At 46.5% G+C, this 17,081-nt stretch overlaps 2 protein-coding genes across 3 annotated transcripts; both read right to left on the reverse strand.

Moving 5' to 3' along the window:
• Window positions 1–972: 972 nt before the first annotated feature.
• LOC120663408 (BTB/POZ domain-containing protein At3g08570-like) lies at window positions 973–5,709 on the reverse strand. 2 transcript variants are annotated; one of them, XM_039942213.1, is made up of 4 exons: window positions 5,441–5,708; window positions 4,696–4,762; window positions 2,981–4,126; window positions 973–1,843 (listed from the first exon to the last, which is right to left on the reverse strand). In XM_039942213.1, exons 1-4 carry the CDS (start codon window positions 5,527–5,529, stop codon window positions 1,265–1,267), a joined length of 1,881 nt encoding a protein of 626 aa, XP_039798147.1. In that variant the 5' UTR covers window positions 5,530–5,708; the 3' UTR covers window positions 973–1,264. The 2 variants fall into 2 exon arrangements, with proteins under 2 accessions (XP_039798147.1, XP_039798148.1); XM_039942214.1 differs by having other exon boundaries at window positions 1,396–2,519; window positions 5,441–5,709.
• An 8,824-nt stretch (window positions 5,710–14,533) lies between these two features.
• LOC120663411 lies at window positions 14,534–16,786 on the reverse strand. Its single transcript, XM_039942217.1, has one exon. The coding sequence runs from the start codon at window positions 16,143–16,145 to the stop codon at window positions 15,198–15,200; it is 948 nt and encodes a 315-aa protein (XP_039798151.1). The 5' UTR covers window positions 16,146–16,786; the 3' UTR covers window positions 14,534–15,197.
• Between the last annotated feature and the right edge of the window lie 295 nt (window positions 16,787–17,081).

The raw sequence follows: 17,081 nt of genomic DNA on the forward strand, positions 1-17,081 counted from the left end.
GCTAGCAGACCTCGCCGGAGATCGACTCTTGTGGTTGTGGACTCCGGCCAGCCCCGTCGGAGGATAACGCTGCGGGCCCACCAAAATCCAGGCGCCGTACGCTGCACCAGTGGGAGCTCGCCACGTCGGGACCAGCATCTCGGGGTGCAATGCGATAAGAGCAAAAGATACGCGCGCAGCAGTAGGATCAGATACTAACTGATTGCTTCCATCACCATCACCTGGAGCTTTCTTCTTCTTCTTTTTGCTGCAACTGGAACTTGGCAGCGCAGCGCAAAAGATTCAAAGAGATATTCACGAATTAGTTTCTCCAAATTATATATCCCATTATAGTATTAATAACTTATTATCCAGGAGCCTAACTATATATCTCGATAAGGAAAAAATTAAAAGGACAAATCATGACTCAACAAATCAACATGACGACATGTAGAAGTTGCGAATGCGCTAAGAGTGCATTTGGCGATAGGATATGGGCACAAAAGAAGCACAATGGAGTATAGGATCGAATATTGATTTCTTTAACCTTGGGCTAGAGCTTTCTTTTTTCATTATTTCAGGAGCGGCGGTAAAGCAAAAGATTCAAAGAGATATTCTTGATTTGAGATGGGGTTTGTCGTGCTCCCTTTTCAATTTAATTTTGTCCCTTTTTTCTCGATAGATAAAAAGGTATGCTTTTACACTGAATATATCCTGCAAGAAAAGAGAGAGCGATAGCAATCGGCATACAAATGCAAAGCATATTTTCTTGGTGGTAAAACTATATATATTTTGGTCACTAATATATAGTTACCATGAGACGTGTCTTAATTCACCCTAGCTAACCCTCACAACACCTACCTTTGGTTCTCCTGGATTTCACTCAAGTCTCTCTCACCACTCTCGTCCTCTGGCGCCATCATTGTTACCATGAGACGTCTCTTAATTCTCGCTTTCGTATCCCTGAGTGCCGAGCAAAACTGCATTCAGCCATTCAGGGAAAAGGAGCTTCACCAAACAAAAAAGCATACTCTCATATAGACTACTAGTATTACGTACAGTCAGGTATGAAGATGCATACGTACAGTTGGTGTGCCACATACATATTCATGATTCTGCATTCCCGCTAAAATCTCGCTCACAAGCAAAGCTTGTGGCAAGCACAGCTATCTCCATCTTCACCTTCCTCCTATCCTATGAGTGATGAACTGAAAAACGCAGGCATGCATCTTCCCCAGCCAGCCACTGTTATCTGCTATCATATCAGTGTTGATTCCAATAAGCTTCAGTCGTATGCGAAGGACGCCTTCTGCCGCCTCCGGTTCTTCTTCCCCTCCGACCCCTGCGAGCTCCTCGAGCTCTTCTTCCTCCTCCTCTTCTCCTCCGCCGCCGGCCCGCCGAACATGCTTATCCGCCCGAACCCCCTCGACAGCGACGCCAGGAACGCCCGCCCGTGCTCCCCGGCCCGCCCGTCCCCGCCGCGCATCCCCTGCTGCTTCATCAGCCCCTGCTCCCGCTCCAGCTCCGTCAGCCGCACCCGCATCCGCGAGATCTCCAGCTTCAGCTCGCGGTTCTCCCGACGCAGCGACGCGTAGTTGTCGCGCTGCGGGGACACGCACGAGCTCGGCACGCCGCTGTTGCACACGAACCGCTGCGACAGCCCGCCGTCGCCACATCCGCCGGAGCCGCCGCCCGAGAAGGAGGACTTCAACCGCAGCTGCTCGAAGTAGAGCACGCGCACCACCATCTGGATCGGAAGGCGGTCGTTCTGCGCCGCGTGGCTTGACGCGTCCTGCGACAGCTTCTGGCAGTCGATCAGCTTGCACAGCTTCTTGCATTCTGATTCTGTCAGAGATGGGTGTGCCTGATCATGAATAATAAACACAGGATATATCTGGTCAGACATAAAGATTGACCGGCCAAAATTTTCTAATCAGGCACAGAGAGAGGAGAGTAATGCCCAGTGATCAGCTAAATATATTCACTTCAATCATATAAAAATCACATTTTTCATCAATGATACTAGCTGTTTCTTATGCAGTTTATCTTCAGACTTGAAGATTGATTCAGGCATTCAGCAAGTTTTAACCAGACTGAGATGAAAGTCCAGTGAACAGCTGAAGTTTATTCTATTTGATTGCATACATACATTTTCATCAAGAGTGAATAATTTTGTCTATACGTACATGGTAGTATTGGAGTACTTAGATGGGAAACCTGTCTACTAACAATATGGAATTCGTTGCCACCGAATCAAATATATGTGAACTATTAAAACCTCTGCATTTTCTGTGCCAAAGCACAGGTCTAAGGCCCGGCCCCGGTAGTGATCGTCCCACATGGGTTACGGTGCCGCTGTGTAAGGGTGGGGCAGGGGTTCGGGGATTTTCTTGGCCGGTGTGAGATGGTCTTCTCTATCACACAATACCGCGGGGGCGGTCATTCCCCTGCCGGCCGAGTTTGAAACAACTAGAGAAATGTGAAATTTCTAATCTAGTGCACAGTTTCTTGCATTCTGATTCTGTCAGAGATGGGTGTGCCTGATCATGAATAATAACACACAGGATATTCTGGTCAGACATAAAGATTGGCCGGCCAATTTTTTTTTTAATCCAGCAGAGAGAGAGAAAGAGAGCAATGCTTCGATCATATAAAAACCACATTTTTCATCAATGATACTAGCTGTTTCTTATGCAGTTTATCTTAAGATTTGAAGATTGATTCTGGCTTTCAGGAAGTCTTAATCAGACGGAGATGAAAGTCCAGTGAACAGCTAGACTTTATTCTATATGATTGCATACATACATTGTCATCAACAGTGAGTAATTTTGTCTATACATAATAGTATCGGAGTAATTAGATGGGAAATCTGTCTACTAACAATATGGAATTCATTGCCACCGAATCAAACATATGCATATAATCTGGCAAAAATGTGAAATTTCTGCTAGATAACTTGTCTACTACAAAAATGTGAAATTTCTAATCTAGTGCACATTACCTTCAGGAATATGTCAATGGCACGGTACAGTCCGTCGTCAACAATGCGTGCATAATCTGGCAATAGTTCAATAAGGGCCATGAACTTCTGAAGTTTCAGATAAGGATCTGGTGCTATCTCTGCTAGATAACCATCCATCAGCCTTCCAACCTTCAGGATCGAACTGTGGCTTGGAGATTTTAGTCCTTCAGAATCATATCCACAAGGTGACAACTCTCCTGAATCATCTTCGTTGATCCTTTGCAAGAAGTTCACCAATATGCGGTGCACGGTGTCAACATCAAACATCGAGTCACTTGTTTGAGTGGAGGGGATCAGAAGATCATCTAGTGATGCCATCTCAAGCTGGAGACCGATCCTTTTCTCGACTTCAATTCTACAATCTAGACTTGCATCAACTTCAATTGCCATCCTCAGCATGCCAAACAAGAAGGACAAAGTAACCGTCGTAATATTTTCAGTCGCCAACAGATCGATGAGTGTCTCAACAATCATTCTCTGATCGTCTCCCACAAAGGGACCTGAGTCCCATACATGGCGCCTTTCAACACCTTTTAGAGATGTTTGGGCATAGTGCGTAATTGAGGTGCCAATACTCTCTGGCCTCACCCCAGTTCTCCTCATTGCAGCAATCACACGCCGATAGTGGTCGATTCTCAGTGCAGAAAGGTCTTCAACCCACCAATCCTGGGAGTGCATATGCAACTTTCCGGATCCCACATGACATTCCAAGTGCGCCAAACCCGAAACTAGCTGTTCCTTGCTTGCATTCATCGCAATTGCATCAACACACCTATCTACAAGACCGACTTCCTCCACTGTTGGGTCCAATCCATCACATTTACAAAGAACTTCCAGAGATTTGTCAAGGTTCTTGAGCACAAACTCGTTTAAGTAGGTCTCTGTCCTGAAAATGAGGTTCTCCTCTTGATAGTCCTCTGTCATTTCCAAGTACTCTGCAACGCATCGGAGATGGGCCACATTTGCCGTGGTTATCTCAAAATTGCTACCATAACAGAACTTAGCAGCAAGTTCGAATGCAAAAGCTCCCCCTGGTACATTTACAAGCTCCAGCTTTAAGAGATCTGGATCTTTTGAGTCCACTACCATTTTTCGTACTCGACCACACTGAGATACTAAAGGAAACTGCAAAACAAGTGCAGGGGCAGATAAATATGATGAAATTTATTCCAGGAAGCATAAAACTTTGCTTCAGTTTATGTAGTCTACATGGAATATGAGAGATATGAATCAATAAAAATTTCATAGTTTTCCAGAAGCTCAATAAGCATCTGCATCATAACTGAAAAGAAATATATATAAAGGTCAATCCCCTGATGTATTCGTTAATTGTTTACTTTTCAGCTATTTGAGAAAATCTGATACTTCAACCACTAACGACACTACAAAAGAACTATGTCCATAACACTACCAGAATTGCAAGAAAAAAGACATTTGATGTCTCATTGATAACCAACATTCATTTCAAACTGCGCATTGTTTTTTTTCCAATTACTGAACCCGTGCAATACGGAATTAAATTTGGGATTCAATTGCTAGAGAACAGAAATGCAACCAGCCAACTGAACAATTGTAACAATAATCTACACAGGCTGACACTTTAATGTACTAAATTCAAAGGAAGAAAGACAAGATAAATGTTGTATTGAAAAGGAAACAGAAAATAAAAATAAGTAAAGCTATTGAAATGAAACCTTGTGCAGGAGAAAGGATTGTCCATCCACCGATACCGTTACATCCTCTGCAACATCTGAAAATATCCTGCAGAACGGGCAATGTTCGAAAAGTTTTAAACATCAAGATTAGTATTTGAAATGGCAATGCATAAACATCTAGTACAATGTTTATTTTCCCATTGCCACACACTCTCCGGAACTTGAGATGCTGCAGAATCAACTAATGGAAACAAATAATTCCAATCGATACTGCCTGTACCTAAACTCTGCTTTTACCAAAACTTTGTTGATGAATTTCTTCAGAAACTGCTCAAGTAGTGTAAGAAGGGATGTCCTACAGACATGAACCTAGACAATTCTGGACGTCCCAGGAAGCAGAAAAAGTATCTAATGTTTTTAATAACACCAGAGTGCCATCTGATGATGTTCAGAGGAGAAAAAGTTTTTTTTTTCCCGAGCAGTGGAGCAAATGCATTTTTCACAGTAGTAGTTTGGTGCTTCCTTCCAAAACCTGCAACTCGTTCAACTTTCACTTGGTTGTGAAAGTGAAACCTGGAGATAGCATTTTGCCTCCTCTCGGTACTTCCGTTCCGCCGAATGCGGCGTGTTCAAGGGAACAGCCCGTGGCGCTAGGGCGTCGTCGAAATCAGCCACAGCAAGACAAGCCGGCTCGGCATTGCAATTTGTTTCTCCAAGTATGCAGAGCCGATTGAACTCTGGAAAAGGAAGTGGGGGAAAAAGAACAAGAGATGGGAATCCTCACCTCCTATGGCTGATGGGGTTGCAGAAGCGCGGGGACGTGATGGTGGTGGAGGGGAAGGGAAACGCAGCGCTGTCGCTGCCCATCCCCATTGCTCCTCTACTTCGTCGTCCTCCTTGATCCGCCGCCAGCCGCCTCCTCCCTCCCTAGTCCCAATCTAGTGATGAGGTGTGAGAGCAATGGAGGAGAAAAGGACGAGGGGAAAGAATAACGGCTGGTCGTCGGCGCGTGGCATTAACAAATTCTCAAAGAAAGAAAGAAAGAAAGAAAGCAGCAAGCTAGGTTCTCGTGACAGAGAAAAGTGACTCGACGGAGGAATAGTTGGGTGACTAGGGAACAAGGTCTGCTCCACTGTCAGCTTGCTTGTGGCTGCTGATATGCATGATAGCCTTCAATCAAAGGTGACTTGCTTCGTAGAGTAGGTTTTTAGAAACTGCTTCCGTTCGCCAAGATTCAGAGACAGCTGACGTATTAGTGTAATTGGGTTTTTAATTTGGGGATGTTTTGTTGAACAAATTGGATGATTCATCATCACTTTCTATCTCCTTAGATTTTTATTGGTTTGAGTAAAGGAATGTGTTAGCTAGTCTATCAACAATTGTTGCGCTGAATCAAACGAAATAAATAAAGTAAAATAGTAGTGGTAGTAGTAGTAGTATATATTAGTACTAGAAGAGAGGCTAGAGAGTTAGCTAGATCTAGAGTGGCCGGAGTCGGGTGGAGGCTGTCTGCCGGTGAAGAAAGGAAATGATGTTGGAGCATGTTTGTTGGCTGCTTGCCCACCGATGTTGAGAGCCGAGCACAGTGGTCTATTGTGGGGTGTAATGTACTACCTCCATTTCAAAATAACTTACTACCTCCATCCTAGAATACAGGTAGCAATTTTTAGATTTTTTTTCAAATCAAATCTTTTAAACTTTGACCGTAAATAGTAAATAAAATATAAAAACGACAACATAACGTGATGTCAGTTTATTCGTAATAAAGTCAACTATCCCAATACGTAACATTTTCTCCTCCATTGCGTGTAGTGTATGCTATCGATTGTTCCATGTACAAGTACAACTACTTTTTTTTTCTAGTTGGAGAGGGAAGGAATAACATGATGGTCGAGGTTCGAGGACAGGCAGCGTGACATATGATCGCACGCGACCCACGGCCCTGGCACTGAACCCGAGAAAAGGTTCGCTATGGAGTGCGAGAGGAGACACAAGAGTGCAGGGCACTTTTCTGCTTGTTGCACTGCACTGCCGTTACATACCTAGGGTCTGTTTAGATCCCAAAAGTTTTCCAAAAAACGTAAAACAACTTCGAATGTTTAGACACATGTACGAAGAATGAAATCTATTTATAAAATTTTTTATACGAATGGGTTGTAAATCGCGAGATGAATCGATGATTTGTAACAGTGATGCTACAGTAACCATCCGCTAATTATAAATTAACCATGAATTAATTACTATCATTAGATTCATCTCGCGATTTACAAGCCATCTATGCAAAAAGTTTTATAGATAGACTTCATTTAATACAACAAATTAGCGAGATTCTATTCCAAAATTTTTTGGCACAAGCAACTTACATATATAGCGCGTCGATCTGATCCAAACAATTCGCGCCACCTGTTACATATATATAGCGAGTAATGTGATGAATAATATGAATAATTCTACTTGAAGACAGATGGTAGGTGTATTTGAATTCGAATTGCCAATTCAAATTCAGATACAATGCGTTGATAGCAACTTAATTATATTCTGAGAGAATCCAAGGCACCTAGTAGCCTAGTACTGTAGTTGCTTTGAGCCTTTAACCCTTTTGATCTCGTTGTTGCCGTCAAGATTCTCGGTTACCAACACAATACTACTGTTCATTTTATAGCTCGAGATCCAAGATTAGGAACACACATGGACATGGTCCGGGGACCTTCTTTTTCTTTGAACTAGACCTTTTCACATTTTAAGGGAACAACTAACATTATCCATTGCATATTTAAGTTTAATTGTTACAATTCACATATTGCATTGTCAGTTGAAACCATTAATCTTAATTATTTATGCAGTCTACCCTGTTGCCTTCACATGTTGCATTGTCAGTTGAAACCATTAATCTTAATTATTTATGCAGCCTACCCTGTTGCCTGCGGATGCCGACGAGTACAGTGTGACCAGAACGCTGGAGGTGTACCTGCTTTGGTTGTTTGGTTACATCATGTTCAACAACACTCATGGCAACTCGGTCGATAGGATTCTCCTTCCGTATGCACGGGAGATTGCGGATGGGGACGAGGATGTACCGCCCTACAGCTGGGGTGAGGCGGTACTTGCAGTCACTTACCGTGGACTCTACGACGGCTGCACGAAGACACATGGGAACGCTATCCTGGCGGGGTGCCCACTACTGCTGCACCTTTGGTCGTACGAGAGGCTAGCCGTTGGTCGGCCCATCGTCAGCCACGAGCCTTACCACGAGGCCATATACGGCGACGAGGAGGACGACAGGCCCACTATGGGAACTCTCTGGAACTAGCATCAGGTACGTTCGCAACAAATCTAATTTTGTTATTCATTGTTACACGATTCATTAGCGCACTTTTAATTTTACTTATTCGGACTGCAGAGATCCTGGACGCATGCGTAGGTTAGACGCGCAAATCCTGAGTTTGTTTCGGAGCTCGACATGCTGACGCCCGATGATGTTGTCTGGGAGCCTTACAGCCCAGAGGCTGTGGCTACCCGTGCACCAGCAGGCCTGTCTTCGCACTGCTCCGCGAATGCGAGCTTGTGGCTTACTATAGCCGTCCTGGTTTACGACATCGCGGTTGAGGCATATTGCCCTTGGAGAGTCATGAGACAGTTTGGGCAGCGCCAGGAGTTTCCGGTGCCCACCGCGTTGGAGCGTGTCAGTCGCCAGGACCACAGGTAATTATGAATGAACTTAGCTCATACATTCGTGTTGAATCTAACGATTCTTCGTCGTCCACTTTTGTAGGTTGTCAATGAGTGGCTTGCCGTGCTCAGCTAATTGGCTCACCAAGATTCAGCCGTGGGTGGACCAATGGGAACAGGCAGATGAGCACTTGGTCCATCCAACAGGACCACACACAGACAGCTCTTTTAGGGCTTACCTCACGTGGTACTTACCCCGGACTCGGGCTCGTCTGGTTTATGTTGACACTCACCCGCAGGCACACCAGGCGAGGCCTCAGGATGGCTATGCCCGGCACCACGTGGAGGCACTAGCTGACGCGGTGAGTCTCTTGATCATATTTGTATATATATTAATATTCATAAGATAATTCATGTGTTACTAATTGTTCCTTTACTCAATGGATGCAGTTTCGCCTTTGCAACATGATGGAGACGGACTGCTCGACTTACCTGACGAGGGTACGTGCCAGATCCCCAATGACCTAGTTTGAGCAGACAGAGGCACGGTCGAGGCAACGTGACCAGTTGCGTTCAGTACTACACAACTTGCGAAGATGTGTGCAGTATGAAGACAGCCACGGGTCGTCCCAGGCCTCGTCGTCCTTCCCGTGTCCGGCGACCGCGCACCAGCCGACGTCTCAGTACTACACAACTACAGGTAACGTAGATATCTCTTTAAAATTATATCAATTGTTGCTACATATTTACTAATATCACAAACAGGATACGATCCAGCTACTGCGTTCGGCCATACTGGAATGTTTAGAGGGGCACCACCAGTTGGCGGACCGTATCCAGGGATGGTACCGGGGCCACAGATACCGGCCTACACAGGTTAGTTTATATTTCGTATTTCGGTTTCTACATGTCATGACGAAAGACACGAGCGTACGCTAACATCCGCATTTTATGCGTAGGATTCTACCCCAATGCGGGCGCCGGACCTTCTTCCTCCTTTCGATCTGGTACAAAACACTCTCTCAATACACTCACTAATTTACCACGCAACATATGTTGGTTTACGTTTATATGTTACGCAGGGTTTGTTTCGAGTACGTTCGTTCCAGATAACGAGGGTGTCACCTTAGACGAACTCGACAGCTTGACTCCAGACTCACCTGGCGCGCACGGTGACCCCGATGTCTTAGGGTATTCACAGCTAGGAGGAGCACCACTTGGGGATCTCTCAATAGCAGACACCGCAGCCCCTTTTGCGCCTTGAGCGACAGGTGAGGTCTCCGGATCGTCACACCTACTCCGAGGGCCATGTCCGTGCCCAGCAGAGGGCTAAGAGGGTCCGACGCCCTAGGGGTGGTTAGATATATCCGATGTTTGTATCTCTGATGTTTATTTGTAATGAGATAGCTGTGGACCGCTTATTTGTACACTTCAACGTTCGCCTCTGATCACTCTCGTATTTTCCATTACATACGATAGATGGTATGTTTATGCTTCGATGCTCCATTAGGACTAGCTACGATTCAAACTCGACATTATGTACATGTCCAGTGAATGCAAGTTAGGTACGAGACATACATACAAGCATAATACAACATTAACAATACTAAATGCGAATACATCTTAAACCGATGAACATCATATGTTATAGATCATGGCATGAAATCATCTAGGTCGTCATCCCAGTTGACAGATGGTGGTGCTGCAGGTGGTGTAGTATGGCTCGACGAACCTCTTGCCTTTCCCTTTCTCTCTTTTCTGGATCTAGATTCATGTACAGGGGGGAACATCATGTGTTGGAGGCCATGGTTTGGGGGGCATAAAGTCATCCATGTCGTCATCCCAGTTAACACAAGTTGGTGCTTGAGGTGCTGCAGCATGACTTGACGAACCTCTTCCCTTTCTCTTTCTCTCTTTTCTGGATCTAGGTTCATGTACAGGGAGGGAACATCATGTGTTGGAGGCCATGGTTTGGGGGGGCATGAAGTCATCCATATCATCGTCCCAGTTAACACAACTTGGTGCTAGAGGTGCTGCAGCATGACTTGACGAACCTCCGGTCATCTGTTCTTGTCGAGGCCAAGTACTATCACCTGAAGATCTTCTCCACCTCCTTCGCCTAGTTTGCGGCATAAGTCCACCGAAGATACATACCAATTTACGGAAATTTGGTGTCGATTTGTTAATCAACTCTGTGTCCTCGGGGTAATCCTAACATATAATTAAACAACAATTTTACTATTTTATAAATATAGATTCCAAATGACGGACGGAATTAGAACTGAATGAGAGTTACCTTAATGTGCATCTCATACACCTCTGGCCGCATCCATATCTTACAAGAACTTTGTAAGAATTCAATGACATTAGAATGATTCGCTAGTTCACATACTCTCATGTATATATTCCGACGTTCTAGCAGGTGTCTCTTTACATCTTGCGTTGTAATACCTCGAAACATTGTGAAATCTTTAAATTCTACTATTTTGGACAACACCATCTCTATCATACCATCCGCTAATGGATCCAACTTCTTACTGATTAAAAGATGTGTCATGATATCAAGTATTATACTAGATTTTTCTTCGGTCTATGAAAATCCTCCAGAATGGGAGGCAGCCATTGCCTTATGATGTAATATCAATAAGGAACTGTCATTATAAATTTACAATTCTATATTTCACTATCCAAAAATTAATTCTATCCTCGAACTCGTAATTAAATTGTTCTACTATAGCACTAATTATATTAAATTGCTATACAATATCAATGGATTCAAATATAATTACCTGCATATCACAAGTGCGTAATCCGGCAGGGCTTCGCCGCTTCCCTTCTCCTCACCCCTCTCTTTTTTTCCAGGATTTTTGGTGGAAGTTCCTCTCTTTTTTTCTGGATTTTTTGTGAAATTTTTGGACTCAAATGAGGAGGGAATGGGGGTGGAGGGGTTATATAGAGGAGGGGACCCTGTCGCCCGAGGGGGGGTGGCGACAGGCCCCCTGTCGCCCGTTGGGGGCGCGACCGCCGCCCCCCCCCGCGCCGCCGAGCCCCCGCGCCGTGCTGACCGAGGACCGGTTTGTAAATTTTTTTTACAAAAAAAACCTGTCGCCCCCTGCCTGGGCGATAGGGGGCCTGTCGCCCTCTCCATGGGCCCGCGAGGCCATATATTTTTGAAATTTTAATTTTTTAAAATATAAAAAAGAAAAAAAGGCCCGCAAGGCCGGCACCCTCCACGGACCACAACCCCTTTTGTCCCTTTGCTTGTGTATTTAGATTGGGCTATATAAGTTGACAATAGAATTCCAAGCCCAATCGTAAAAGAACCAGAGGAGGAGCCCAAGTTATATGGCCCATAATTGACTAGAGGCCACCGCAGCCCACCGTGCCAGACTGCCGGCACGAGCAGCCCAGCGTGATAGTGCCGGCCTGAATTTGACACCCGGCAGCCTCAACCCTATCGCCGTCGGTGAAGGTCGTGGCGGCAGTGGCGGCAAGAGGACGCGGGAAGGCTGCAGCTGGAGTATCCAGAATGCACGAGAGCGCGGGGGAGGCCTCGACTGCGACCGTGATGGTGAGGGGAGGCGGCAGCGACCGGAGATGAAAGGGGAGGACGCGAGGGGCGCGACAATGGTGATAGCAAGGGGAGGGACGGTGGAGAGAGAGAGGGAGAGAGAGAGAGGGGGAGGCATGGGGGAGACACGACCAGTTGGAAGAAGGGGAGGATTAGGGTTTGAAGAAGAGGGTGTGGAAGTATTTATATGATAAGTTATGGATCATAACAGGCTGAATTGTGGCAGCCTATTTGGTTGTGTCGTGGCGGGCTGACACAGCAGTTCCAGCCCAGACACGACACAGTGATAGAGCTGTGCCGGTTCGGACACTACAAGTATCGGGCCGGGCTAGGATCATGTTTAGTATCTAGTCTAGTGCGTTCCATCGGATCCAATCAATTTGGACATCTATAAAATTCTGTGAGAACATTCACAATTGATCAGACTATACTCTTGTCCTGTGAGCATCTCTAAATATTAGAGCACACGGATCGCTTCATCGTTGTCAGGGATTTCACATAACCTAAAGTCGTAAATGCAAATGCAAAACAATTTCCGAGTCAAAGATTCAAGTCTGGGCGAACAAGTTGTATCACACAATAAATCTACCCAATCGATCTGAGTTGAGTTGACAAGAAAGTATTTGGCTTGGAGTTTCAACACACGCCATTACGAGACGAGGGGACCTTGACCTCTCTTACTGGTCGTCCCGTCCGGCTCGTAATGTGAAAACGTGTGATCCGATCGGGCTGACACAAAATTGAAGGTCCGTGTATATAAAAAGTGTAAATAAAAATAGATGGAGTACACGGAATCCGTGTCCTGTTGTTAGCTGATCATGCACTACTCCAGTACAGAAGCAGGCAGCTTCTACTTGTTGCGTTGGTCCTACAAACCAGATACTATCTGTGTTTACAATCTCAATGCCCACGAGTAGTCAGTCAGTCAGTCACCAGACAGGTAATCAGCACAAAACATTACAAGCAGCTGCGTATATAGTCCGTCCAACAACACTTAATGTAACTAACCCTCCAGCACACGGAGGATTAGTATATACAGCAGCGTTCCCATTTTGCAAAACAAACACAAGCACACACTACATTCCAGTCCAGACGAGACGAGAGCTCGCGCGCGGTCGCAGATGGGGCGGCCAGCTGCCAGCGCACATGAGCTGCGACCTGGCACTGGCAGCCTCCCGTGCACAGTGACAGCAAAGATTCCGCTACAAATGCCAGCCAGATCTCTTGCTTTGAGCCGTGCCTTCCTGGCACACAAAACAGCCAAAACTTTCTACTCCATTTCCCAAGCTCATACCATAGAACAATCTGGTGATCTGAAGAAACAAACAAAGGCAAATCATCCCCCAGAGGCACCGCAGCTGCTGTTCAAATTTCTCCGGCCAAACAACACTAGTGGTTTCCACTTCCCCATGTCCACAGGCAGAGCATTATATTTTCTGGTGTGAGCTTGCTTCTGTCTGTCTCTTCTACCTACAGCTGAAAGATGCTACAAAATCCACTCTTACCGGCCAAACCCACACTGCCCAGCTAGGTATCACGTGTGTCTGCAGGTCTAGCTAATTTAGCTCACACAACACATATGCTTGTGATTGCATCAAGTGCTGCTAATTTACTAGGTGCTACTCAAGGTTGCTTCTCATTTCAGCACTATACCATGCTACCTTGGATAAAGGGACCCAACTTTGAGACATCATAGCATGTGTACCAAATTCGGAGTGGCAATCACATTCACAGCTCTAATTCCCAAACTACAATCTACAAGTACAAGCCATATCTCAGTTCCATCACGCTCCCATGATATCTAGCAAGAACCTGAACATGCCACAACAAAGTGTACCCCCTAAAGAATACTGCATGCTTCAAAAGTGAGTGGCTTAATGCTTTTGGCCAGCTCACATATTGATGCCTATCACAGATTGTTCATGCCCTCTCCTTATGCGATCTATTTGAGGAAGGAAACACATCGAACCAGTCTAGACTTCCAGAAAATCAGATGATGCATGCAACGACTACTAGAGTGTCAAAAGCAAAAGAAATGGCATTGAACTCCATGTGTAAAGGTTGCTCTTCAGCATTCAGTATCAGCAAATAGTGTTGTTAGCACAGAAAATTCTGTGGCGGGTTCAAAATGACTCAATGTATAAACAAATGCATCTACTTTTCTTCTGTGATATTCTCGGTCCCCATTGACAGATCTGCATAACACTTAATAATATTTCTACCAACTTGAGACCAAACCACAATACTACCAGAGAGAAAAAAGATAAGCTTTGGAACTTTTCTAGCGGACCATTCTTGAATCCTTCTATTCAGCTCATATTTATTTAGCATACTGCTCGTACTCGCATCTTTTCTTCATTGATCATCTAGGTCCCTACTGCAAGCTGTACATAAAACTTACAATACCATGACTAACTCGACAATTTATAGCCAAGCCAGAATAGTACCAGAGAGAAGAAGAAGGAGGAGCTTAGGAATTTTTCTAAGACAGCAGTCTTGAATCCCCCTGCTTGATTCCATTTTTTTTAACAATTAGTCATACTTACATTAAACGTATCTTCTAAATCGTACATTTCAACCACTAAAAGGTGGAACTTGTCAAAACTTATCATCAACTAGAGTGATGTCAAATCATGATTCATGAATAAAGCACAATTAGAAATTAAGTTGTCTCACCAACAACAATGGAAAGTTGACTGAACGATACAACAGAAGTAAAATCGAATGGCCATGAAATCCGAATTATCCGAATCAGACTAACTACCACAAAACTAGATAATGTACATCGCTGCATCATTTAGCAGCTGTCTAAACATGCAATGGAGGAAAAAAAAAGAAATGAAGTTGAATTGAACCTGGATGAATGAATTTCCTCCAACACAGCAAGACACAAAGTGCAATGAGTGTTACCTCAGCTTTATTGCCAAGCCCATTTCCTTTTGAATACATCAACCCAAAAAAAATAATCAAGAATTCCCAATCTGAGATGGCAAACATTCCCCCTCCATTGCTTGCTTGGAGATGAAAGGAACTCCGCATATGAACATGGCAACTACGAACAGGAACAATAGCCCATTGCTTGCAGTACAAAATGTAACCTTCTGAACAAGCCCACCAAAAGAATGTGCTGACCCCTCATGGAGCAGAACCTGAGCTCTAAAATCAGCAGCTAGCATCACCCTCGTGGATATGGAAAATTTGCTGCCTCAACCAACCAATGGACAACCCCGCCGCTAGCCATAACCATCAAATCTTTCTGTTACTAGACTAGAAAGAACTCTGCAAAAATCTCAAAAGAATGCTATGCAGCATAATCGTTTTCAATCACTGGTTGTGTCCGTGTCCCCAAGGCCACAGGTGCCTGCGTCCGCCCAACCTGCGCCATCCGTAACGTCTCCCCAACCTCCGCATTCCGCTCCATCACCTCTAACTTCTTATCCCTTTTGTACCTGACCAAACACAACAGAATCGCAGCCAACAGCCCCAATGCTATGGCAGCCCCAACCACGCTGACGGCAATCTTCCACGCCTTTGAGTTTCCCTTCTTTTGCCCTCCCGGAGTCAGTATCGGTGGGGAGATTGAGCCAGGTGGAGCAGGAGCTGGCGCAATCTCACTGGAGTTCACCACTATTGAGATGTGCCCCTGGCGATACGTTGAGCACACATTGGTTGCCTCCAGGTCCCGGAACTGCGGCGCGCCATTCAAATCGAACACCACACACCGCGGCGGCGCACTGCCTGACGGCACCGCCCTGACATTGCTGAAAGTGACAGAAATCGGACTCCCTGACGCGACAACGTTGAGCTCCTGCAGACCCACAGCTGAGAGGTTGGCCGCATCGTAGGCCAGCAGCCCCAGCACCGGCGCGAGGTAGGTGTACCCGGAGAGCCGGTAGTAGTGGTCCAACGAGCTGCCGAGGTTGTGGTAGACAAGCACCACCCGCTCGACGTGCGGCTGCACAACGACGCCGGTGGGGACGCCGAACTCGAAGTAGTCCGCGAAGCCCTTCCGCCGGAGGCTGCCGCTGCGCAGGCGGACCGCGGAGACCGCAATGCCGGTGAGGTTGGCGGGGAGGGTGGCGTTGTAGACAATGCCGGTGCGCGGGCGCACGAAGGCCCGGAACGCGTAGTCCTGCAGCGTCGCGTCGAGGATCCTGGCCGGCGACAGCGGCTGCGACTGCGCCGCCACCCCGGAAGCGGTGGCCAAGAGCAGGAGCTGGAGGAGGCAGGCGCAGATCAAGAAGCCCATAGCAGTGGGGGCGGCCCTCAGAGCTGAGCCGCCGCCGGGGAGCCTGCCTGGGCAAGAGCAGTCAGGACGATTTTGTCATGCCTGGCTACAAGGATCAGGGAGCGTTGAAGAATCTTGTCGTGCTCTTAATTGGGGGAAACAAAGACGGGATTTGGAGCGGAGAAGGCTGGGATCCTCTGCACGGACGGGCATTTACGCCCGGCCGTGGCAAGCCCCCGGACCGGTCCAAGAAAGCAGGCGGCTTGAGCAGAGAGGGGGAGCGGCAATGGCGATGGAAGCGAGGAGGACAGGACAGGACCGAGTCGTTCTACACTAGACGAAGTGGTGGGAGACGACGAGGGCGACGGCAACAAATCGGGAAGAAGCAAACGCGACCCAGATGGAAAGGAAAGAGAAAGAAATTGGGAGGAGAGGAGGGAGGCGATTACTCAATCTTGGCGAAATCCGAGCGGAGAGCTGGAGGCCACAGAAATTCGGGATTAAAGCGCAGCACCGCCCCACGAATGATTGCGACGCGGGCGAGGGAGTGAGAGTGGAGAGGAGGGGTTTGGTTGGGGATTGAAGGCGGAGGAGCGGAGAGATTGCAAGAGAGAGAGAGAGGACTCGAGTCGAAGGAGGATGGAGATTTCCAGGGGTTTAGCTGGAAACATTTTTTTTCCCGGGAATAAAAGACAGTTGGCACGGCACGCGGAGTTACGGATTTGCCCCTGGGTGGCTCATCCGCGTGGAGTTTACCGTTCCTGGTCGCTGGAAAGTGGACCTTTTGGCGCTTTTGGCCTGTCATGTCCTCTTTCCTAACGTTTCGATTCTTCCCAGGGGCCTTCTTGCAACTGGAGCAGCTGACCTGTGGGGCCACGTGCGTGGCACCTCCTCCGACCTCCAACGTCCAGCCAGCCCGCACCACCTTTGCTCTCCTAAAATCATGCGACGCGACAT

The sequence above is a fragment of the Panicum virgatum genome, chromosome 3N (genome assembly GCF_016808335.1).
Source record: "Panicum virgatum strain AP13 chromosome 3N, P.virgatum_v5, whole genome shotgun sequence".
NCBI classification, from domain to species: Eukaryota; Viridiplantae; Streptophyta; class Magnoliopsida; order Poales; family Poaceae; genus Panicum; species Panicum virgatum.

What these genes read in the sequence shown, in the direction of transcription:
- LOC120663408 (XM_039942213.1), bottom strand. Translation starts at nt 5,529, where the DNA reads ATGGGGATGGGCAGCGACAGCGCTGCGTTTCCCTTCCCCTCCACCACC. An exon ending in AACCCCATCAGCCATAGGAG is followed by an intron (nt 4,763 to 5,440) that starts GTGAGGATTCCC and finishes CCCGTTCTGCAG; the next exon opens with GATATTTTCAGATGTTGCAG. An exon ending in AATCCTTTCTCCTGCACAAG is followed by an intron (nt 4,127 to 4,695) that starts GTTTCATTTCAA and finishes CTTGTTTTGCAG; the next exon opens with TTTCCTTTAGTATCTCAGTG.
- LOC120663411 (XM_039942217.1), bottom strand. Translation starts at nt 16,145, where the DNA reads ATGGGCTTCTTGATCTGCGCCTGCCTCCTCCAGCTCCTGCTCTTGGCC.